Below are 22545 nucleotides of genomic sequence, written 5' to 3' on the forward strand. Positions count from 1 at the left end.
CCACATTCTCCTAGGTCCGAGAAAGGACGAGTTTATTTTATTTTTTGGAATTCCCCCCCCCCCCCCCCCCTTCCCCCGCTACAGAATTTCGTCAATAGCGTCCACATTTGAAATGCTACCTAAACCAAACTTTGCACACATAATTTATATGTAATTATCTACTGTTTAATTTTTATCCAATTCGGTCAATTCTAAGAAATGTTATTAGCGAAACAAATTCTCTACAGTACAACCCCCCCCCCCCCCCCCCCAACAAGTTCGCTCTTCTTCCTCTTTTTGGGCGCATATAACTCAGTGACGGAAGTTTACTTGGGTACAGGGTATTACACTGTCGGGCTTGCTCGACTGTAGCGTTCTCTCTTGTTTATATTAAATGATATTATAACAATCAACCTATAACTTTTAAATTTATGTAATAAATTTTTTTATACCCTGTACCCGTAGGGTAAAAAGGGTATATTAGGTTTGTGCAAAGTATGTAACATATAGAAGGAAGCATCTCCGACCCCATAAAGTATATATATTCTTGATCAGCATGACGAGAGAAATCGATCTAGACATGTCCGTCCGTCTGTCCGTCTGTCCGTCCGTCTGGATGAACGCGAGGATCTCAGAAACTATAAAAGCTAGAATAACCAAAGTTGGCATCCAGATTCTCCTAGGTCCGAGTAAGGACGAGTTTATGTTTTTTTTTTTTAATTTTCCCCCCCTTCCCCCGCTATAGAGAGAGAACGCTACAGTCGAGCAAGCCCGACAGTGTAATACCCTGTACCCAGGTAAACTTCCGTCACTGAGTTATATGCGCCCATAGCAGCAGCAAAAAGAGGAAGAAGAAGAGCGAACTTGTTGCTGCAGTTTGGGGAGGTTGTACTGGCGAGAATTTGTTTCGCTAATAACTTTTCTTAGAATTGACCGAATTGAATAAAATTTTGAACAACAGTAGATATTTATTTATAAATTATGTGTGCAAAGTTTGGTTTAGGTAGCATTTGAAATGTGGACGCTATTGACGAAATTCTGTAGCGGGGGAAGGGGGGGAAAATTCCAAAAAATAAAATAAACTCGTCCTTTCTCGGACCTAGGAGAATCTGGATGCCAACTTTGGTTATTCTAGCTTTTATAGTTTCTGAGATCCTCGCGTTCATCCAGACGGACAGACGGACGGACGGACGGACATGTCTAGATCGATTTCTCTCGTCATGCTGATTCAGAATATATATACTTTATGGGGTCGGAGATGCTTCCTTCTGCATGTTACATACTTTGCGCAAACCTAATATACCCTTTTTACCCTACGGGTACAGGGTATAAAAATCCATTAAACGCTTGCTAAATCGTTTATAAAGATATACGCAAATTCGCATTCAACGTCGTGCCAACATTTTAAAGCAAACCAATAAATACTTGTTCCTGCAGGAGCAGGCAAATAAGTACGTACATATAGTGTATCGTATGTACATACATTATCTATGTACATACATTTTATATGTACATACATTCTATATGTACTTATGAAGATGTGTACATATGAATAGCTATCTCAACATTCGGTCCCATTAAATAATAAAACCCATATGTCATATGGACGTACATTTAGATGAACCTTGATTATTTATTTATTAATAATATATACTACAAGTATAAGCATGATAATTATTTTAGTAGTTCCTGTTCTGAATTTCTAAAATGTCTTGCCATTGTTCTTTTTGGAGCCATTGTTTCTTGAGTTTTGTGTTGATTTTTTTTTACGTTTGTCAGAGGACCAGTCTACATCATCCTCGTCATCGGTGCCGCCAGTATTGCCGCCGGACTGCAAATAGGTGGATGATGAGCTGGAACTGGCGCTGGTGCCCTCCTTTGTAGCTAATCGACGGCTGGCAATGCGAGAGGAAATGCGGCCCATACCCATGCATTTTTCAAGATGCGGGGCAAAGCGAGCTGCTGCCACTAGTCTATCACAGTTTGGGCATGTGCAGTCCATAGGTTTTTTAGCTGTGGATATTCCAAAAATGTCCAAGTTGGGCATTTCACAAATGCGATACGTGGACTCCGCGTTGTCCTCGACCACTCCGTCTAGGGCCGATAAGTTGCCGGTTTTGCGCAAATGGTGCGTCTCAATGAAAATGCCAGCAACAGCATCGTCGAGCAACGTCTGATACAAATAGTTGGCAGCATCGTCCAGAGTCTTGGGATCTTTAATCAGTTCCCGAAAATTGTTTACGATTGCAGCGGCGGTTGGAAAAGCAGGATTTTGGGTCGCCGGCGGCATCTGTGCAGACGAGGCAAGCGGAACTGAGCCCAAAGGATTTGGATTCGCAGCCATGCTGCCGCCAAGAATTTATAAATTTGTCTCACAGCCGGCTGGTAAAAAATTAAACTACCTTAAAAGAGAGATGAAAATCAACGATGAACAGAATACATCTAATTGATATCGATGTTTTTAAACTCACGTTGCGTTCTCGCATAATCGATATTTGGGTGCAAGCTATCGATAGGCCTAATAGTATTGGTAAGGGCTTTAATTGACAACAGTAACAAATTACCGCGGAAAGGACAGCAAAAAATACGATGTTGTTGCTTAAAAAGGAACATATCTACAAACTGCTCGTAGACAAACTTTACGACAAATGCCAGCGGATACAAGCAGAAAATGAACGCTCTGTTATGAGGTACGCATTTGGATAATTATGTTCTCACATTACTCCAACTCTTTTACTTGTAACATATTTAGGATAAATACTCTTAAGAAAATAATACGTCGCCGTACATATGACGTAGACTTGTTAAAGAGAAGGTTGGACAAGCATGGTGATAGCTGGCGATCAGTGCCAATGGCGGCTCCACATTCCAAAGGAAAACTCGAAAAACACAAACGAGTACCCAAGGCAAAAGGCAAACAGGCGGCTGGACTGGGTGAGACTGCTGGGGCGACCATTGGATCCAAGCCCAGAAAGCAGCGTGTGAAAAAACAAACTACTGAAATAACAACACCGACAGTTACACTTACGGCAGCATCACAGACACAACAATGTCACGGAACTTGAACTTAAATAATTCATTACACTTATCGTATTTTATAATAGTATATTAATACAGTTTTTAAGATTTCGTAGTCTAAAACAAAGAAATTCAACGCGCATGGCTATCGTAAAAGCAGGTGTGAGTTGGTGTTGGTGGAATTTTACTCAGCTTGTCGCAGACGTGCCAAGCGTTGTGTGAGCTCATCCTGTTCCTGCGAAACCTGCGTTGAAGCGCCAATTGTTGTACTTTGCACACCACTGGGCAGCTCCATGTTCAGTTCGAGGCCTGCCTCATCGGCGACTTGCTGCAACAGATTGTCTACATCGCCCTGTGGAACCGATGTAGTCACTGTGTCGGACATAGTGCCTTCCATAACGGAGCTTTGAACATCCAAATCTTCAAATTGTGATTCAAATTTCTCCATGAGTGATGAGATTTTCTCCAGATTCATGCCTTTCATGGCAGCATCCATTGCTTTCACCACACCGGCCATAGAGCTGGTGACTTTGCGTGTAGTCAGAGCCGATTGCACGCGACTAGCTACCGCATCGACACGGGCACTCATCCGCAAATAATTAACAGCTTGGTTCTTTTGGCGAATGGCATTCTCAGCATGAATGCGAGCCACATCCATGTTGCCTTTCTGTATTGCTTTCTTGGCTTTGGCTTTTTCCAGTTTCTCCTCTTTTTCACATTTTTTTGAATTTCGCTCTAGCTCCTTGACTGCGAATTTCAGATTAAAGAGATGCTCTGTTTGGGTGGGGAATATGCGTTTTAAATTACTGTTCATTGTGCTATTAGTGTTGACGGTGTCGTCATCGTCACCGTTCAGTACTCACTTTCCATGGATGATGTAGACATGTCGTTACCCAGTTTGAAGCTTTTATATTAAAATAGTGGACAACAAATTATTGGCAGTCGATTCAACTGAAATTTGGTCAGTTTATTAAGTGTGATGTTAAAAGGGGAATATTTATTTGCTATGAATCACTCTTGTTTGTAGCCCAGCTGTTTTGGATGTGTGTGTGATAGCACACCGATAAGGCAACAATCGATTTTTTTGTAGTTGATACACAAAGATGGCAGCACTGTTAGGCAAAATTTGAATAAGAAGCGCGCGTGATTGTTCTGTATTTTTGAACGTTGTTTTACATAAGGTGAATTGTCTGCGTAAAATTGTAACCAAAATTTGTGCGGTTTTATAAAGCTTCCTAGCCATGCATTAACAGACATAAGATATACTATTCATTTACGTCGAATCCATATTAATATAAATTTATGGTAAGTACAGTATGTACTACAAGTACATACAAGTATGTATAGTACAAGTATGTGCCAATATTGTTTTGCTTGAATTGCTTCCATTGCAGAGCTTCAACAGCGTCAATATATTGTGAAAATAAGTGATAATAATTAAGAATAAACATAATAAGAATAGCAATTTGAATAAGAAAATTATACATATATGTACATAACAATCGTTAAACATTTATCTAAAGAATTTTATAGCCCCTTTATAACAATAAGTAGACAGTTCTTTTCTACAAAAGTATGAAACGCATTAGGATTGAGTCGGTTCAGAAGCAATTCATTCTTCTCTTCTATATCTTCGTGGTTTAAGCAAAGAACCCAACTTTTGTTTTCCACTCAATTAATAAAAACACCGACTATAAATCTTCAGTTATAGGATTATCGCAGGACAGTCCTTGGTGCTGTTTTCCGACGAAATTACAGTATAAAAATTACATATCATGAAGAAACTTGGCATACGGACACATAATCACTAACAGGAGTTATTTGCCATATTAGATTAAAAAATGCCAAGAATTACGGGATTATTAAAAAAAACTAGAATTGCGGGCGAGTGGGAGGAAGTACCTGTCCCTAGGTCTATAGAATCTGAGATATTTGTATAGATATAGGAGATATAAACAAACTTGCACAGCGTACACACATAAGGCATCTTTGTGTGCCTCTAGCTCTTATAGTCTCTGAGATCCAGGTGTTTATACGGACGGACAGACAGACAGACATCGTGGGGTCTGCCATGCCTCCTACTGCCTGTTTTTCATTTTTCACCTCCCGCAAACCTAATATACTTTTGCACATTTCATGTAGAGAGTATACAAATTCTGATGATCAAGCACACTTATTAAATAACATTTAATTTGCATTCTTAAATTCCATTACAATTTTCTGTGAATAGGCGATGGCTGTCTACAATTATAACGCTGCAAACATAATTTGAGATTGCATCGACATTTGTCTTAGCACTTAGATTGTCTGCAGCAAGCAGTGAAGTTTCTCTGACATTATCAAAAATGCATCAAATTTTCTTCAAATTTTTTTTTTTTGACACTAACACTATTTAACTATCCTTGTGACGGGAGCAACACCTAAAATCAAGGAGCAGTAGTCGTTTTTTTTTTTTATCACGCGCCAAACTCGACGCCACGTAACACTTCCTGTCGGGCCATGAGTTGAGTCACAGACACGGCAGACGCCAAAGCTAACGGCAACCTAGAAGATTAAATCAGCGTAAAGTGCAAACACTGTGTCAAGTGTAGGCGAGCGAACATCAGACTGCCGGAAGGCATACGCCAGTCATAGATGGCTCCCCTTCTGATGTCCCGACATGCAGCCCCAAAGCAAGCTGACACAAAAACATGGAGAGCGCACAAAAAACGGATAAATGTCAATCAATTTAGTCTGCAACGCGATATGCAGCCAAAGTTGCAGGTCAAAATTGAAGGTGATTTTGTGGCCGCTTTAGTCGTATCCACTTAGTTGTTACGTATACGCGGCATGTGACCCTAAATGCAATAGCGTTCGACTTTTGCGCACAAAATTTGCTGGGTCTGCTCGAAGCGAGTCATATGACAGATTTCATATTAACAGAGCTTTGATGTTTCGTTGCCCAGCTTTTACAGTTTCAACAACGGCCAGATTGAGTGGAAGATCCAGATCTTGAAAACTAAAACTTTAGGGTTAACGTTTGATGGAAAATAAATAAGAAATACAGAAGGAATACCAAGTCTTAGGTATGTACGAATATATGATTAGAATGACGGAACGCATCGATATGCGATATTCTGTCTTTTTTAATAACTAATTCCTCCTTAGTTTTTCAAGATACAGATATCATTTTAAAGAAGTGCTGTAACGAAAGTTTTTGAATTCGAATGGGATTTTCAGATGGTTGTCACCCTTACAATAGTTATTTATACGTGGAATAAGTAAAAAAAAATGCTATTAAAGGATATATGGTGGTAGGGTACAGGATACATAGCTTATCCATTTCCTATTTTAAATACTGCTTGTGCTTGTTATACAAATATAGCACCAGTTTAGTTAAAGTAAAAAATTGTATACTATGTTTTTAATGGGAATCCCTTACTGTATGAGCGGAAAGACAATTGGAAACAATTAAAGCTATTTTGTGTTTTAATAATTTAAAATAATAAACACATTATTTTGAAAATGATAAATCTCAACTCATCTCAGGCCCAATTAAATTTCTTGAGCATTACAATTTTCTAAAAATGTAATTACTGAGCATTTACTGCGAATATAGGTAATTTTAGGCACTTCATAAATGGTTTCATACATATGTATGTATGTGTAAGCGACTTTGTTGTCCTGCTTCCTGCTGATTATCTATCCTTGTTTCCTCTTAACGCGTGTTAAATAGTTGCATGCTACATTTATATGCATTCATACATACTGCATAAAAGAGTGTAAAAACTGTTCGAAATAGTTAAGTGTTTTTGCATTTCGTTAATTTTCTTCGCTGCTAATGCTATTCAGCTTTTTCAAGCAGCCTCTGATCCATCTAGCCTCGGCCATGTTTACAGACATTTTGCAAGTTGCTGTTGCTGTTTTTGATATGCAACTTAATTACTGAGCGTTCGTTTTGTTTACCGTTTTCCGCGCAGCATTTGTGTAAATAAACAGTAATAATTAAAGTTTACAGAGATGTTTTCGTTTGTACTATCTCAAAACTTCCTACATAGGTCGCATGTCGGGTTGTGCTAAACACAACAAAAAGCCGTTTCAGAGAAATTGTAAATTTTCGAAGAGCCAAAACGACAACGGGGATTAAGTTTTTGCCAAGCTCAGAAGTCATTTCTATTCTTTCCATTTTTTTAATGCAGCTGTATTATTTTTTCTTTGTTTTTTTAATTAAAAAATTTATTCATTACTAAGTACTCCTTAGCAGAATTAAAAAAAAACATATTATTTTTGTTTTTCCCTTTAGTGTTCGGGCCCATTCTCATTTAAATCTTTAAAGAAAATCAGTTTCACAGTTATACTTGTATTTCTTCTATATTTACGACTGAGCTATGTAACAGAGCCACTTCACATAATTAAGGTAATCTATATACTATACTATATATACCTATTATATTACGTTTATTATTGAAGTATATATCAAACGCCTCTGAACAGTTTGAACAATTTGGCTTTTTTTGCACAAATAAATCACTGTCATATAAATCTATATTTCGACAATTTAAATTCATACCCTCATTCACTTCATTTTCATGCTTGACGCTATTATATGTAGTTAACAAATCACAATTAGCCGACGATTAGAATTCTGAGCCAAACTTAGTATAGCCAACATGACGTTAAGCCACATCCGGCCCAGTTCGGTTTAGTTTTGTTCTATTCAGTTTTGTGATATTTTGTTATGTAACGCTTGGCCCACTGTCGCCCACTGGCCGTTGACTTGCACAGTTGTGAGGCCCGGAGCGCAACACTGCACGACATAGTTCCATTAAAGTTTTGACGATAACGCGTGAAACTTTGCGCAATTTGCATCCTGCTGTGCCATCGCGCCATAAGTTAGGCGCTGCACTAATCAAGCGTTACATACCACAAGAGTCTGGCCTAGGGATGGAGCTAGGGGTTGGGCATTTATTAATAAAGCAGCGAAACTTTAAATAAGCTCACAAGGCTGGCCCGGTTTTAAGTGTTGTCGGATAATTGCGCATACGCCGCGTGCGCCACCAAACGACTGCAGTTTATTTTGGATTTACGTTGTGTGCTTGTTAGCCTCTATGGCTGGGCAAAGACTTAAGCCGCAACAACTGCAGCGTCGCAGCTGTTTTGTGTTGGTATTAGTATTGTTATTATTATTACAACAGCAACCGCACCACTGCATGCCACACATGTCGTCCTGCCAAGCCCCACTCCAACCGCTCTTGCCTCTTTGCCAACGGCAACTGTTGCGGCTTGGTGCACTTTGTTGCGGCTGCCAGACAAGTTGACTTGTAAAAAATTTGCGCCTTGTGCCGCTTGCGGGCTTGTGGCGAGTTCCTTATACATGTATTTCTTCTGCTGCTGCATACTCTTCTTCTTTGGCTTCTTCGTCGACACTATCAATCTTTCCTTTGGGCCAAGTTTCATTATGAACGCTGTTCACAGCCTGTGCGAGAATGTTGGCCGACTGCCAACTCACGTTATCGTAAAATGCAATTTAATAGCGCTTTCCTGCACCTTTGGCCAGTCGCTCGAATGACTTTTGTGACACCTGCTCGCTGTTGCTTTGACTTTTGCATCGCTTTGCATATGTCAAGACCCGACCCGGCCCAGTCAACCAATACGCACACACTAGCATCCGCTTTCACGACGTTCGGCACTTTTCCAATGTCTATTTCGGTAAAGGGGCAACGAATTTTTGCCAAGTTCGCTGAAATTGGCCGCGCCGTGTGCATCGCAGCCACATTCACATTCACATCCACTGCCGCAGTCGCAGCGACAACAAGCCGCAAAACAAGCGACTAAAAGAAAAGTGCTGAGCAAAAGTTGTAAGACAACAGGCCACGTCGTCGTCCTTGTCTCCTTCCTCGGCAGGACGAAAAGTTTGTCGGCTCGAGCTGCATTACATGTGGTTACTTGGTATCGACAGTAGTTCCCAACACATGCAGACGTTGTTGCTGTTGTTGTTGCTGTTCATGATGCTGTTTTTTTTTTGTTTTTTTTTTTCAGACAAAGTTGTAGTTGGCAAAAGTTTGCCATAAGACCAACGGCCATACCCAATTGCGGCGACAGCAGTTAATGGGAACTGTTGCATGCCCTGCAGACTTCGCTTTTGAAAGGAATGCATTATACTTAAGTTAATACTATGATTATCGTAGGGTGATAACTGAAGTGAAAACTATGCTGAGATACTATATGTTGCCTTAAATTTTACATACTTAACAATTTGTGAAGATAATTTCTCGCATTTTAAAAATATACTATAATAAATTATATAACTGAATAGCTAGTAACATTGTAAGTTTGATTCAAAACTTTATTCAAACTTTCATTGTCACAAATCTTTTTAATTTTCTTTTAATCAGTTTAGTAATTTATAGTGTAAAGATTCGATTTTCGAGAGTCTATGATCCTAAGCTACTTAGGGCGGACATTTAAAAAACTAAATAAATCGCTAAAAATGAAAAATTTACAACTTTTTACAACACTACAGCATAAATTGAAAAAGTCGTTAAATATTTGCAACTAAGGCCATTTAAAGTTCTCTATTATTTATGCCAAAACCCTCCAAACCCGACGTTGACTGTGGGAAATTAGCTAATAACTTTGCCATACGTACAGCATAATAATAATGCATGATAAAAGTGAAATATTTGATGAGTTAATATATAATATTAAATATAAAAATAGTTACAACAATAAGTCTGAAGCAACCACCAGACACAACTATTTATTGGTTGAGATATTAGTAAAATGATTTTTGTTTTCTTTTTGTTTAAAGAAATAAATAAAAGAGCTAATATTATATACGAAAAGTACAACTAACAGAAAAGTAATATTTTTTGAGAAAAAATGTTTGTTTTTTATTCTGGATCGAAAAGGATTATATTTTCTATCGTAGGTTTTTTGTTTTTTTTTTAAGCTTTTCGCCTTAGTGAAGTAATTTTTTAGTCTAAATGAACTATGATGGCAATATGCCGTATGTCTTAATGTAACCAGTGTTTTGCCTAAGAGTAAACTTTTCTAATAACCTAAGATACTTGCAAGCACACACAGACACACACACACATCCACACACCCGAACACAGAGATTCTGCGCCAAAGCCCAAGAAAGCAACATGAAAGAGTCCAAAGAAAAATATGTGCAGCACAACTCAATGCACAAGCATATCAAATTGACGTGTTATTTCGCAAAACTTTCAAACCAAACAGAGAGCATTAATTTTTCAAAAGCAAATTTGCACACACAACACATTCAGAAATACATACCACACATACGGAGGCCAATATGTATGTATAGACAGACTAGGGCTGCTCATACATACTTGTACATACATATGTATGTATATATGGAATATGTATATTTAGATGGATAGATACACACGTGATATATTATTTTACATTACGGACAAATTGAAAAACTACACGAGCCAGCAAAATAAAAATGAAAGAAATGTGAAATTCGCTTACCCGGCTAAATGTAAATAAAGGTGGAGTGCGGGAGCGGGGTAGGCGGTACTTAACTGCTTACGCATGGCCAAGTCCAGTGCAGTACAGTTATGGCAGCTGTAAAAAAGTATGTTTTTTATAGTTAGTATATATGTGTGTACTTTATATAATATAGATAGAAATTTATGAATCAATTTTAGTGCAGCCATAAAAAATATGCTGCAATTTTTTGCAATAACGCGCGTTGAAATTGAAATGAGAGACAGCACTAAAAACAAAATGTTAAATTGATTGATTGAGCGCGCTTGATTGATTGGTCGCCGCACTCAAAATGTAAACTGTTAATAATATTAGTTGGGTCAAAGCATTGCCTAAATGGCTTTTAATACGATACATAAAACGCATGGACCAGAAAAAATATATGACAAGTATGCAGAATATAAATTCAGTTGCACACTCTGGGGCTCCCATTACAATTCGCCCCCAGAACTCTTCCAAATATGTGACAGTCTTGGCATTATTCGAAATCGTAGCACTATTGCACAACACCTGCCCAAACTTTCGGGCTTCGCACTTAACAAGTTGTTAGTTCGAAATATGGTGCAAATAGACTGGCTGCTTTGGCAATTAGACAACAACTAATAAGCAAGAAAACAACAAGCCAAGTTTGCAAAATTTAATGGAAGCAATTAAGCCACTGTAAGTGCAGTGATACGATTTTATGTGCGGAGACTATTTAGCAAGAAATTACAATGTGCAAAAGTTATACAATCAGGATTTGAGTACACACAATAATTGCAGTAATAAGAAAACTGATGCAATGGATTCGTTTTATTTTGAACAAAATAGGGAATTAAGTGTCCATACTTATTAAAGCAACAGTTTTAGGGTTACTGATATGAGTGATAGCCTTTTATCGAACAAAATCAGCACATATCACTAATATTTAAAATGCTCGCATTTAACCAGATACAAAAATTATTTGCAGCTTTTTTGTTGTTTCTTTCCATTTAATCCTTGGACCTGATTTCTTACACTAGGTGTAATTTGTGTAATCAATCCGGGAAAATAACTTGCAGAAAAATACAGGCACCTTCAAAAATTGTATAATTTTTAAATAAATATAAATACATACATATACTAAGCGTTCAGATTTATTTGGATATGCAAGGAAAGGTTGAAAAAATTTCGTTATCACGTCATCTGACGTTTATAAATTGCTTTAAAACAAGCTGGAAATTCAGAGCGTAGTCGTTGATACTGAACTAAATTCCAAAGTGAAATGTGAAAATAAGCAACCAAAAAATCATTGTCATCTACTGTCATGCTAATTTTTCGTAGGCCCCATTAAATTCAATTTTAGCCTAAAGGAAAATTCCATAGAAGTTGCAGAACTCTATCAAGCTGGCGTACATATACGAATTATCGTCTCAAGAAGAAAAGTAAGCTGGAGTGGGTTACAAAACAGAGTTGTTCTTTGTAATGCCAATTGTATATTTCAGAATATATCCACGATGGTGGTGCGGTGGTGTAGCCGGAGCTCTAGCCCAATTTTTCACAGCGCCCTTCGACCTAGTTGAGTCACGCATGATGGCCGTTAAAAAAGATAAAACAATGATGCAAACCTTGCAACATGCAGTCAAACACCACGGTAAGCACTTTTTAGAGGACGGCATGGTTTGAACATTTTCTGAATTTCAATCCTAAAAGGTTATTTCTCACTTTACGACGGCCTATCGGCACAGCTGTTGCGCCAACTAAGCTACACTTCCGTACGTTTCCATCTGTATGAGACCGGCAAGCGTTATGTGGATGAATACAATTTTCTACACAAAATGTTCATAGCGAGCATAGCGGGCTTAGTTGCAGGCGCCGTAGGGATACCCTCGGAAATGGTCAATACCCGCATGCACATGGATCGTATGCTTCCACATGAGGATAGGCGGCGTTACAAGCACGTATTTCATGGATTCTACAAGGTTTGTCAGAAGGAGGGCTGTGGTGCTCTCTACAATGGGTGGTCGTATGCATGTGTTCGTGCCGCCCTGCTTACCATTGGCCAGAACGCTGTCTATGATCAGGTGGGATCTTGTGTTGAAAAAACGAATTCTCACTAATCAATTTTGTTTGTGCAGGCAAAAAATTATTATATGAAGACATTTAACTTTAAACACCACAGCAAAACAGTACATTTGCTTAGTTCCATAACCGCTGCATTGGCCTGCATACCTATTGTGCAGCCAATAGAGGTCCTTAAGACCCTGAACATGCAAGTAAAGGCAGGCTACTTTAAGTCAGTGGGTGAAGAAGTCAAATATATGATGCGGTTCGGTATACGTGGCTTGTTCCGTGGCATTGTTCCGGGCCTCTTACGAATGTTACCAAATACCGTCGTTATTTTCCTTATCTATGAGCAGTTGCGTTTGACTTTTGGCTATACACTGAACGAAAAGAAATGTAGTTTTGAATAAAAAAAAGAAGCATGATAGAAATACTCGTTGGCTCGAACTTCCTTACAGAAATGTTTCGAAAAGAGCTTTCGATTTTATTGTATGATTGCCTGAATGTATGGCCAGAATTAATTATGAATTTTATGATCTTTAGATATTAATGTTAAGTATGTATTACATCTTAATCTAATAGGGCTACTAGCACGATCTTACATAGCAAAATATAAAAGTTAGGAAACTACTCGACTAAGTATTCATTTATGTTTTACAATTGTACCATTAAATATATACTATATGAGCGAGTGTTTTGGAATGGTCTTTACTTTCTGTTTAAGATTAAGAAATGTTGAGGACATAAGCTGAAAGTTGCGTCCAAAATTAAACCAGCAAGTAGAACAAATCCAATTAATGTGGTATATAGTATATCAACATACATCTTTAAGGGGATCCCTTTCGTCCACAGCCTGTTCAAAAGTATATATGGTATGTCTTGGCTCTATCGTGACATATGCGCCCAATACCCTGCTAAGCGGGTCAACTATGCGTATGCATAGCGTTTAATAATGCAAATCAATGTGGGCGCTGTACTGCTTATCTGCCTGCATAAATACAAACTAAATTACATACATATTTGAATGGCAAACAAAGTGCAACCGCAGGGCCTCAGACCAACTAATGACCTGCCACTCAACCGAACATCAAAACATTCAACCAGCCACAAGTCAGTCATAAAGTTAGCTCTAAGCACTTATGCAAATAGCGGGCATGAGGAGGCGCTCAAGTTTATTTGTGTGTGTGTGTTTATTGTGTTAGCTACGCAATAACGCATTTGGAAATTTGTCATGCTAGCAATAACAACAACAGTAACAGTAAGAGCAACAGCAACAGCAACGGTGACACGAACAAGAGAGGCATCGGTACACATCTACAACGAGTATGCTCTAATTTAGTTTCATTGCGACGCATCATTCTTATTTTTCCACCAGACTAAAATTGCCTACTTACAAATTCAATTTCCACAATGATTGCAATCACTATTGCAACCAAAGCGCGTGCACACACATACTTATATACAGGCTGTCCACAAGGAAGGGGGAGCTAAAGCGAGGCACCATCAGTGTTGCCAATTTTTAAAGCTAAGCAAATGGTTACACTTCCAGGCCAATCATCCTGTTGTGAAAACAGTGTGTACCAATAAGTTTAAGCTTTTCTTTTCTATATAACTATTTACCGAATTATTGATAACACTAAATATAACTATAAATGTAAGCATTATAATAGGATGTATTCCATTAGCTCCATGGTGCTTAAATAAACAATGGCAATACAATAAAAAATAAGTAAACGTATGTATATGAATTTATTTTATACTGTTACACAAGAGTGTCGTCAGGGGGGGCAGGGGGGCCGTTGCCCCACAATGTGCTGAACACGCTGATTATCTTTTTAACCTAAACAAGTTTTTAGGAATGATTCATATTAATTATTTTTCAATGACTGCAGTAGTCAAATAGAAATGTAAATGTTTGGACTTAGTTTTTTTTTAATATTTCATTTTTTGATATGGGACAACTCTTACAGAATTTTAAAACTGCAAGTAAGTTTGAAATCATTCTTTATGCGATAATGGTAGCGCCTAGATTCGAACCGAGTTTTGTACTCGGAAACAAACTCATATTGTGGGATTCCTGTTAGCTCGTTAAGCTAACCATGATTTTCTCTAACTGCCGGAATTCTATGAATTTCGAACTCAAATTTTGCAACCCCAGTTAGTGATTATGTGCCCGTATTCATTATGACAAGCCGATTTAACAGGAAACTATAGCTATAAATATAATTGCTGCCCGCAGCTGTCGTTGATGTTGGTGCTTTGGTTGGCATCGCCAGGCTCCAGTTCTTATTAATTCAGTATTACTTACAATTCAACAACATTTTCTACAATCGGCCTCAGACCTGGTGGAATAATAGCTAACTAGACAACACTGGGCGGCATGGCATATGGTTGGCAGTTTATAAAGCATGTGCGCTCACTCGCTTACTCTCTCAACAAGTTGAGGATGGAAACAAGAATAACAACAACAACAACATGTTGGTTGTAGAGGCACAACAATGGCGTATATACGTGCGACATTTACCGTTGCTTACGTGACGCCAAGCAAATGACGCGCACAGTCGGCGGCGTTTCTATTGGATTTTGGTTCCAACATATTGCATTGCACTTGCGCCTAGAGGCGACATTCATGGAGTGCTCGACACCCCCTTCCCCCCATTCCATAAAAGGCGCATTGACACTTGGCACAAACTAAACTGGAAACGATCGCCCGTTCAGTTGCTTGCCAGACGCGGCTCTAGTTGGTAAAATTAATTTTCATTAGTCACGTTTTGGCCGTAATCAATTTATAATGTACCACGACGACGGCTGTACTTGATGTTGGCTGTGCGAACGGCTAGAAATTGGTTAATATTGCACATGTATAGTATAAATATACAGTAGTTGGTTTAATTTACTCGTTTTGTGACCCTCCTTCTCTCTTTTTTGGCACCCTTTCTTTCGCCGTCTTTCTCTTATATTTGCTCCTACCATTTATATTGTTTTTCTACTTTTCTACTCGTCAGCTCTTCTACTTCATTTGCTCCATGTGGTTTATTTTTAAATTTATATTCGCTGTCTTAGTAAAAATGCTTAGAAACTTTAAGAATAGCCATTTCAATTAAACGCCGCATTCGTTGACTTCACTTTAAAGTTCTGCTCCAGGTTTTTGGTTTATTAAATATGTTCCCAGTCCTTCTTAGGGGTCTATATATCCCAAATTTATGCGTAATTGCTCGTAGATTAAAAACAACAGGATTGTGGCTGGTCCTTTTCGTGCTAAATTTGGAAGAAGTCCCCGAAATATTCCTAATGGTCCGAAGCGCATCATGTGAACAAAGATATGATTTGGAGTTTTAAATTCTCCTGGTCGAGCATTCATCATCAATGTCTTAAGCACATCGAATGGTTGAGAAATGACCGATGATATAATCGAAGATAAGAACGAGCTTTGGAAATGAAGCCTAAAATCGTCTTCTTTCTTGAAATAAAACACCAGCATCGTCTTGATCTGGGTAAACAGATTGATACCGGAGACTTTTCCATTCTCAATAAATCTACTCACTTGATCATAGACTGCTATTTGCCCAATTGTGCCGACTGCTGATTTTAGAAAGGCAGCCGAGGCCCCAGTGTACAATGAGAAAAAGCCCTCCTCCTTTGGTATGCGCACGAGTGCGTCAAAAACGTGCTTATAGCTGCCAAATTAACAAAATTAATTCTTAAGTGGCAAAAAAACACGGCATTGTTCCGTGAATTACTTGCGCCTTTCTCTGTTGCTGAATTTCATATCGTTTTGCATGCGAACGTTTATCACGTCTGGGGGTATACCAATTGCGGCGCCCATAACGCCAGCAAAACTTGCTAGGGCGATCTTCTGTAAGAAGTTCTCATTAAGAATCTCGTGATATTTGCCCGCCTCATAAATGCTGAAACGTATGCTGGTGCAGGTCATCTGACGAAAGGCAGCTGCCGAGAAACCATCGTAGAAGCCAAGATAACCTGCGAATAAAGCTTAGTTACTCTGAAGGTAACAGCAGAGTTTGAAGCTCCTACTGACCTCTGAGGCGTATCACCTTGAGAGCCGTAAATAGAATGGACTTTTTCTTTCTTTGTGTTTGCATGTGACTCTTAACGAGATCGAGGGGCGCCACAACGCAGGCAACGATCGTCGCGGCCAAGCCTCCAAACCACCAGCGTGGACGTCGCTCTCGCATTCCTTCAACTTGACGAGCTGTAAAATCATCGCCACGTAGGTCAAATAGATACAACCTGTCTATTAATGGCATTTCACCAAAAACGAAAATTGTCCGTATAACTAAGACACTCAATTGTTGTCATATCGTTGCCAAACAGAAAGGAGACCTAGTTTTATTTTGTATTGAAATTTTACACGATGATAGAATTTTAAAAAACTTAGTAAATGTAGAAAGGTGACAAAAATTAGAATTAAATCCAAGGAAGTCGATCAAAACTGCCCTAGTATTATAAAGGGACAAACTAAAGATTCTTTTCATATTCATCAACAGAAATTGTTATTCTTCTCGATCTTATTTCGAAGCTTTTCAAATATACAAATAGTTCGCGAATATGTTTAGGCACAATCAAGAAATGCCAAGTTTTTTGAAATGTAACGAAGTACTTCTACTTGTGATGGCTGAAGATTCTGATTTCTTTGTGAACTTTACGTAAATTTTGTGTCGTTACCATGTTCATGAAAATCAAGAACCTTTTTTTAGGCGATTATGCAGCTCTTCGGTTTTTAATTAGATTTCCCCTTCTTTTGATACAGTAATGAAATTTCTTTAGATTTTCGCTGCTAATACTCTTTATACCCAATAAAACAACTTGGCCAATAGTCCGATTTGTCGTGGCATTATGAGTTGTAGATGACTTTGTGTCCAGGTGCATAATGTGAGACCTGCATCGGCCTTTCGGTTGGATACCATGCACGACATGTAGTCAAAAGTTTTGCACCCACGCTGTAAATCGTGCACCTAGTGGGTCTAGGACCTCCCTCCACCTGCAATTCGTGTTCTACGTGCTGCGGACATGCACGAAACTGTGCGCGAACAGATGACATAATAAACGAGGTTACCAACGCCACCCCACGCACTGCAACAACTTGTGCCCACTTTGTGTGCTGCGTTCTTCTTTCTGCGCGCTGGCTAATGTCGGACATTTGTCGTGGCAGCCAAACCAAAGCTGCCGCGACACAGCCCCGCTTACTTTCTCAGGTATTTTGCATACTCGACACGCTTCGCTGGGCCGGCAGCACACACATTGACAAGTTTTTGTCACGTTTTGGGCGCTGAAATTTGAAACTTTTTTTTCTCGCACGCTCTTATCAAAAGTGCTCTACTGTCAAAGTAAATGAGCATCTTATGGCAACTAGCGGGAGTGGGGGGTCACCTGAACTAACGCCTACTTGAGAAAGTTGAACATCGCCCCGTCCTGCAAATGCAACAGCAACCCCCGCCCGTACCTTGCAACAACTTTTCAAATTAAATTTTACACTGTGCTCTGACAGTTGCGAGCATAAAAACAGTTGCTCTAACTGTTCGCAACTTGACACTCGCTTATCATTTCCGTTTCCGGCAGCCAACACTGTCGACACGAGTGTCTGCGTGTGTGAGAGAGAGTGTGTTTGGGTGTGTGTCTGCAAAAAGAGTCAACCGCATGGCATTGTTAACGCTGGACAACGACAAGTTACTCGCAATGTAATGAGAGAGGCGAAACGTTTTAATTGTCAACGCCCGACACTTAAAGTGCCGTGACCGTTGATGTGCAACATATCTTGTTGTTCTCTCTCTCGCGCTCTTGCTCTCTCTCTCTCGCTCTCGTTTGCTTGTAATTGACGTCACTTTTTTGCATGCATGCAAATTTCACTTGATTATGCCCACTCGAGTGTCCATTTCCACTTAATTGCGATTCATTTGAAATTGGCACTTACAAGTGGCCTGGCAAACGCATTACTGTTGCCTACTTCAAGGCGCTGGTTGTTACGAACAGCTCTGGTAATTGCCGAAATGGATCAAACAGAAAAGTGTGCAAATTTCGAGTAGCTGGCAATGCAATTAATTTCAACATATGTATGTATACTTGATTAAGTGTTAATAGCACTTCAGTTCAATGAATTATATGGACCACTAGCGAACTTATTCTCTTTGATCTGCCACTCTTGCTGTGCTTGGATTCCTCAAGTGGACATTTAATTGTAAATGTTACTGTCTTCATAATAACATCCTACTAAACTACTAAACTATATTTTCATAGATAGAGGAACGCAGGATATCTGCCAGGCGATTATGGAATGCCATTCTAAGCTATACACCTATTTTTCTTTCAGATAAAAGCATACTGATCAAGAATATACAAGTATGTATGAATTTTTATTTTGTGGGGCTGCCACGTCTCCTTCGATGTGTGACATAAATTTGCACTAAGCTAGTATACCCTTTTACTAGGGTACAGAGTATAAAAACCTGGATATAAACTTGTGTCAAGATTTTCGTTTTCTAGTACTTATGGCTTTATAATGGCCGAGATGAATTTTCCTCCAGGTAGCGGATGTGGTTTTGGCTGTACGTCGATCAGCAAACAGAATTCCACATTAAATGGAATTACATATTTTACAAACTTCATTTCTGCTTTTCCTAGAGTTCATAGTTTTTCTTCATTTCTTATGTGTTCTTATTAAATCAATAAAATGGCTTAAACCACTGTTTTCTCATATATTGCTGTAGTATTGAAACATATAAACAAGCTCAGAAAAACGTGGCGTTGCCTAATCGCAAACGTAAAACACATTCAATTTAAAGAAAATTTTCCTCTCCAATTTTCCTCTAGGCAAATATCAGGCCCACTATGACAAATAGCGTGGAAATAACTTATTATAATGCATTATTTATGAATTTCTAGCACAAGTTGGTACAAATTACCAGCAATGCTTGAACAGTTCTTTATTTAATGAGTGCCCTTAGACTGGGCTTCAAAAAATTAATCAGCGGATAGCTGTTATTGAAAACGCAGGCAAAATCTTTGCAAACTTTTCGCACCCGCACTTGTCACTCATTAAACTTTTAACTCACAGTTGAGCTGGCAGCTTGTTTTACACTTTAATTAAGTGGAAGCTTTTTCTGTGTTTTTATTCGTTTTGATATTTCTTGCTGCTGGGACTGTATGGTTTTATTATTTATTAACGAGCTCAGTTACAAAATGTAATTTACCACCGGCATGACTGGGAAATCAAACGCCATGGGGGATCTAAACAGCTTTCTACAGCAATAACCACGCGCGTGTAAGCTTGGTAAATGTTGCCTGAGAACATTTAATTTTCAGTCCTTAACACTTGACTGTCGATAAGTAGCTGGGAATGTTTGCTATAATATGTCCAATGCAGCAGGCGCTCGATTAAGCTAGAGAATGTAACTAATTGGTAACTTTTGCTCCGACGCCCGATTGCATTAGGTTTCATAATTGCTTATTACACGAAAGGACGCGCAACAAACGTCGAGCCAGCTCGGGCTTCATGACGCATTTAAACGTGGTTTGCAACACGCTGGACGTCATTGTCAATTTCCGACTAAGTGGCGTGCAAGGGCCATGGCCTGGAAAGCAATTGCCAGCAGCTAGCTGCAGTAGCAGTAGCAGTGGCAGTGGCAGTAACAGTTACTGTAACAGTACCAGTCAGCATCGGACAATAGGGCAGAGGGTAGGAGGCAGTCGCGCTTTGATTGCATTAAACGGGAGGCAACAAATATTGCGCATACGCTACGCTGCACAATACAAAATACGCAACAAAAAAATAGTTAATGAATTAAGTATTTACACACAGCTCGTGCTCGCTAGAACACACACACAGAGACAGAGACAGAGACACAGACACAGAGATGCACGCACAGAGCGCAAATGGCAGTCATTGCCTTTTACACTTTTCCTCACTTTTTTGCAGCAACAACAATTGAGGTTAAGTGATTGTTGAGCATGTAAGTGGCGCTCGTTAGCCACTGACAAGACGTGTTCATCAGCATGTGGCCGGTGACAAGGGAGCTCCGACAACGAGTCAGTCAGTCAGCCAGTCAGCTATCGGGCCAAGCGACAGAGAGCCAAGTAAAGTCAAGTCTGTTGGCATTAAGCATACATCAGGCGACAGCAAATAAACGAGCGACAGTTAAGATGTGGTTGGCAAGAATTAAAGCGCACATTCCTTCATTTGATGCTGTAGTCAGAACGTATTGCTCCTGTCTGATCATACACATACATATATGCGCTTTGTCAATTAATCAGTAGCAGCTGAGTCGAAATAATTGCATAATAAACGAGCTTGCGTGCTTTCCAAGTACTCTTTATAGTGGAATTTACGACAAGGTGTGTTGCACTTAAATATTTATGTCCTGAGATGCGGTTATACTCATAGGTCGAAAAAAAATACACATCGATGGGTGCGCTTCAATTCGACACTATTCAGAAGACATTTTTGGCTTTGTGTTGAAAAATGAATTAATAAGTGAGTTATTTCTACGGATATTTACTCATCGATGTAAAATGAAAAAAGTTCCAATGGTGTCAAGAGTTCAAAGATCAGATGAACAAAAGAGTTTAAAGGATGGTCCACAATGTCAATAGCATCTATCAGCAGCTTTAATTCTTCACAAAGTATAGTACATAGATTGGGCTTACAAGACCTATTTTTAATAAATTGATGAACTTTTGTGCTAAATATCCTATCCTATAACCTATCTGTCTGTTTTTGCATAGCCAAACAAAATCTCTGGTGCAATTCTTATAGGCAAATCAAACCTTTTCTTCATATCGCACTCAGAAAGTTCAGGCGTAGACAGATATTAAGTGTATATCTGTATGTATGTTCCAATTTATTTGACTGAACCGCTTGCTGTCTGCAGTTAGTTATTACCAGGACCTTTCGCTTTAAAGAGCTTCATCAGTCACGGTATATAAATGCGTTTTTCATTGTTGCAGTTAATTCATCATATGAATTACTCAAACCATCTTGCAAACTGTCAATCTCATCACGCACACACAAACCCAATTGTACACACACTTGTCCATGTATAACCATGCACATTTAGCAGCAGTTTTCTACCGTTCAGAGCTCATGTCTTGTGTCCTGGCATGTTAGCTACCTCCACAGCGGGAGTGCGCGTTGTGTGCCATGTGTCTTTTTGTTTCCCTTTTTGTTGTACATTTTCAACTGTAATCACATCATTTTACATCATATTTCATACTTCATCTTGTAGTTATGTGAGTAGCAGAAGCGCGTCATCTGTGACGGCGCACAGTGGGGCCTTAGGCCGAAACAGCTTGCGAAAATCAAAATTTTCATGAACGCTTTGGGAGTAATGAATAAACGTGTCTAATAGTTTTTTTTCCAAAGATTACGAAAATCTTACTCTCAAAAAAATCGGAATTATAGTTTAGGACATATGTGCACTCAAAGTCGACCCTTTTTTAAGCTCGCAACAATTAATTCAATTTGATGCAAATACTTCATCTTTCAGGTATAATATTAGCTAAGTTATGAAACGAATCATTGATGTTTTGATTTGTATTGCTAGATGAATTAATTTTATGCATTATTTAATAAAAACTATGTCTTTCGTATTTGTAGTTATCTAGAAAACGTTATTTTTTAAACTACCTATTTTTAGGGTGTTTTTCAACTTTGATGGAAAATAAAAAAAAAGTACCCAAAAGTACCTCGCCCATATTTTCAAAATATGTTCCTTAAATATTCGTTTACCTAACAGATTAAAACTTTCATCCGCCCGGATCCGCCGGTGTGCACCAGAGCAAAAGGAGTGCCGCAACTTCGGAAAAAAATCAGCGAAAAAGGCGCTGCCGCGGGTATAAGAAGAAGAATGCATTGCAGGTAGATTCGCTGTAACGGCTATTAGGAACATTGTATTTAGCATTATGGATACAAAAATATACCTAAGCGGTCCTATTTGATCCACATTTAATACTGTGCAACCAAAATTATGCATAACATTTATTACAGGTAGTGTAATTTACAATATCAGGTGAAGG

The 22545-nt window shown here is 38.9% G+C and overlaps 5 protein-coding genes across 5 annotated transcripts; 2 read left to right on the forward strand and 3 right to left on the reverse strand.

Moving 5' to 3' along the window:
• Window positions 1-1592: 1592 nt before the first annotated feature.
• LOC115625401 (SAGA-associated factor 11 homolog) lies at window positions 1593-2373 on the reverse strand. The gene has a single exon (XM_030520443.1). It carries the CDS (start codon window positions 2321-2323, stop codon window positions 1682-1684), a length of 642 nt encoding a protein of 213 aa, XP_030376303.1. The 5' UTR covers window positions 2324-2373; the 3' UTR covers window positions 1593-1681.
• Window positions 2374-2532: 159 nt separating this feature from the next.
• On the forward strand, window positions 2533-3128 carry LOC115625423. The gene is made up of 2 exons (XM_030520466.1): window positions 2533-2669; window positions 2732-3128. Exons 1-2 carry the CDS (start codon window positions 2569-2571, stop codon window positions 3042-3044), a joined length of 414 nt encoding a protein of 137 aa, XP_030376326.1. The 5' UTR covers window positions 2533-2568; the 3' UTR covers window positions 3045-3128.
• On the reverse strand, window positions 3068-4011 carry LOC115625412 (charged multivesicular body protein 1b). The gene is made up of 2 exons (XM_030520455.1): window positions 3861-4011; window positions 3068-3771 (listed from the first exon to the last, which is right to left on the reverse strand). The coding sequence occupies exons 1-2, from the start codon at window positions 3880-3882 to the stop codon at window positions 3182-3184; spliced, it is 612 nt and encodes a 203-aa protein (XP_030376315.1). The 5' UTR covers window positions 3883-4011; the 3' UTR covers window positions 3068-3181.
• Window positions 4012-11772: 7761 nt separating this feature from the next.
• LOC115634260 (mitochondrial dicarboxylate carrier) lies at window positions 11773-12947 on the forward strand. Its single transcript, XM_030531854.1, has 4 exons — window positions 11773-11897; window positions 11958-12106; window positions 12166-12536; window positions 12591-12947. Exons 2-4 carry the CDS (start codon window positions 12043-12045, stop codon window positions 12924-12926), a joined length of 771 nt encoding a protein of 256 aa, XP_030387714.1. The 5' UTR covers window positions 11773-11897; window positions 11958-12042; the 3' UTR covers window positions 12927-12947.
• A 2397-nt stretch (window positions 12948-15344) lies between these two features.
• Window positions 15345-16756, reverse strand: LOC115634258 (mitochondrial dicarboxylate carrier). The gene is made up of 4 exons (XM_030531851.1): window positions 16556-16756; window positions 16257-16497; window positions 16061-16193; window positions 15345-16006 (listed from the first exon to the last, which is right to left on the reverse strand). The coding sequence occupies exons 1-4, from the start codon at window positions 16710-16712 to the stop codon at window positions 15695-15697; spliced, it is 843 nt and encodes a 280-aa protein (XP_030387711.1). The 5' UTR covers window positions 16713-16756; the 3' UTR covers window positions 15345-15694.
• Between the last annotated feature and the right edge of the window lie 5789 nt (window positions 16757-22545).

This window comes from Scaptodrosophila lebanonensis, unplaced genomic scaffold (assembly GCF_003285725.1).
Source record: "Scaptodrosophila lebanonensis strain 11010-0011.00,11010-0021.00 unplaced genomic scaffold, SlebRS2 tig00000001-arrow-pilon, whole genome shotgun sequence".
NCBI lineage: Eukaryota > Metazoa > Arthropoda > Insecta > Diptera > Drosophilidae > Scaptodrosophila > Scaptodrosophila lebanonensis.

What these genes read in the sequence shown, in the direction of transcription:
- LOC115625412 (XM_030520455.1), bottom strand. Translation starts at nt 3,882, where the DNA reads ATGTCTACATCATCCATGGAAA. An exon ending in GTCTACATCATCCATGGAAA is followed by an intron (nt 3,772 to 3,860) that starts GTGAGTACTGAA and finishes CCACCCAAACAG; the next exon opens with AGCATCTCTTTAATCTGAAA.
- LOC115634260 (XM_030531854.1), top strand. Translation starts at nt 12,043, where the DNA reads ATGATGGCCGTTAAAAAAGATAAAACAATGATGCAAACCTTGCAACAT. An exon ending in ACATGCAGTCAAACACCACG is followed by an intron (nt 12,107 to 12,165) that starts GTAAGCACTTTT and finishes CAATCCTAAAAG; the next exon opens with GTTATTTCTCACTTTACGAC. An exon ending in AGAACGCTGTCTATGATCAG is followed by an intron (nt 12,537 to 12,590) that starts GTGGGATCTTGT and finishes TTGTTTGTGCAG; the next exon opens with GCAAAAAATTATTATATGAA.
- LOC115625423 (XM_030520466.1), top strand. Translation starts at nt 2,569, where the DNA reads ATGTTGTTGCTTAAAAAGGAACATATCTACAAACTGCTCGTAGACAAA. An exon ending in AATGAACGCTCTGTTATGAG is followed by an intron (nt 2,670 to 2,731) that starts GTACGCATTTGG and finishes TAACATATTTAG; the next exon opens with GATAAATACTCTTAAGAAAA.
- LOC115634258 (XM_030531851.1), bottom strand. Translation starts at nt 16,712, where the DNA reads ATGCGAGAGCGACGTCCACGCTGGTGGTTTGGAGGCTTGGCCGCGACG. An exon ending in AGCAACAGAGAAAGGCGCAA is followed by an intron (nt 16,194 to 16,256) that starts GTAATTCACGGA and finishes TTAATTTGGCAG; the next exon opens with CTATAAGCACGTTTTTGACG. An exon ending in AAATAGCAGTCTATGATCAA is followed by an intron (nt 16,007 to 16,060) that starts GTGAGTAGATTT and finishes CTGTTTACCCAG; the next exon opens with ATCAAGACGATGCTGGTGTT.
- LOC115625401 (XM_030520443.1), bottom strand. Translation starts at nt 2,323, where the DNA reads ATGGCTGCGAATCCAAATCCTTTGGGCTCAGTTCCGCTTGCCTCGTCT.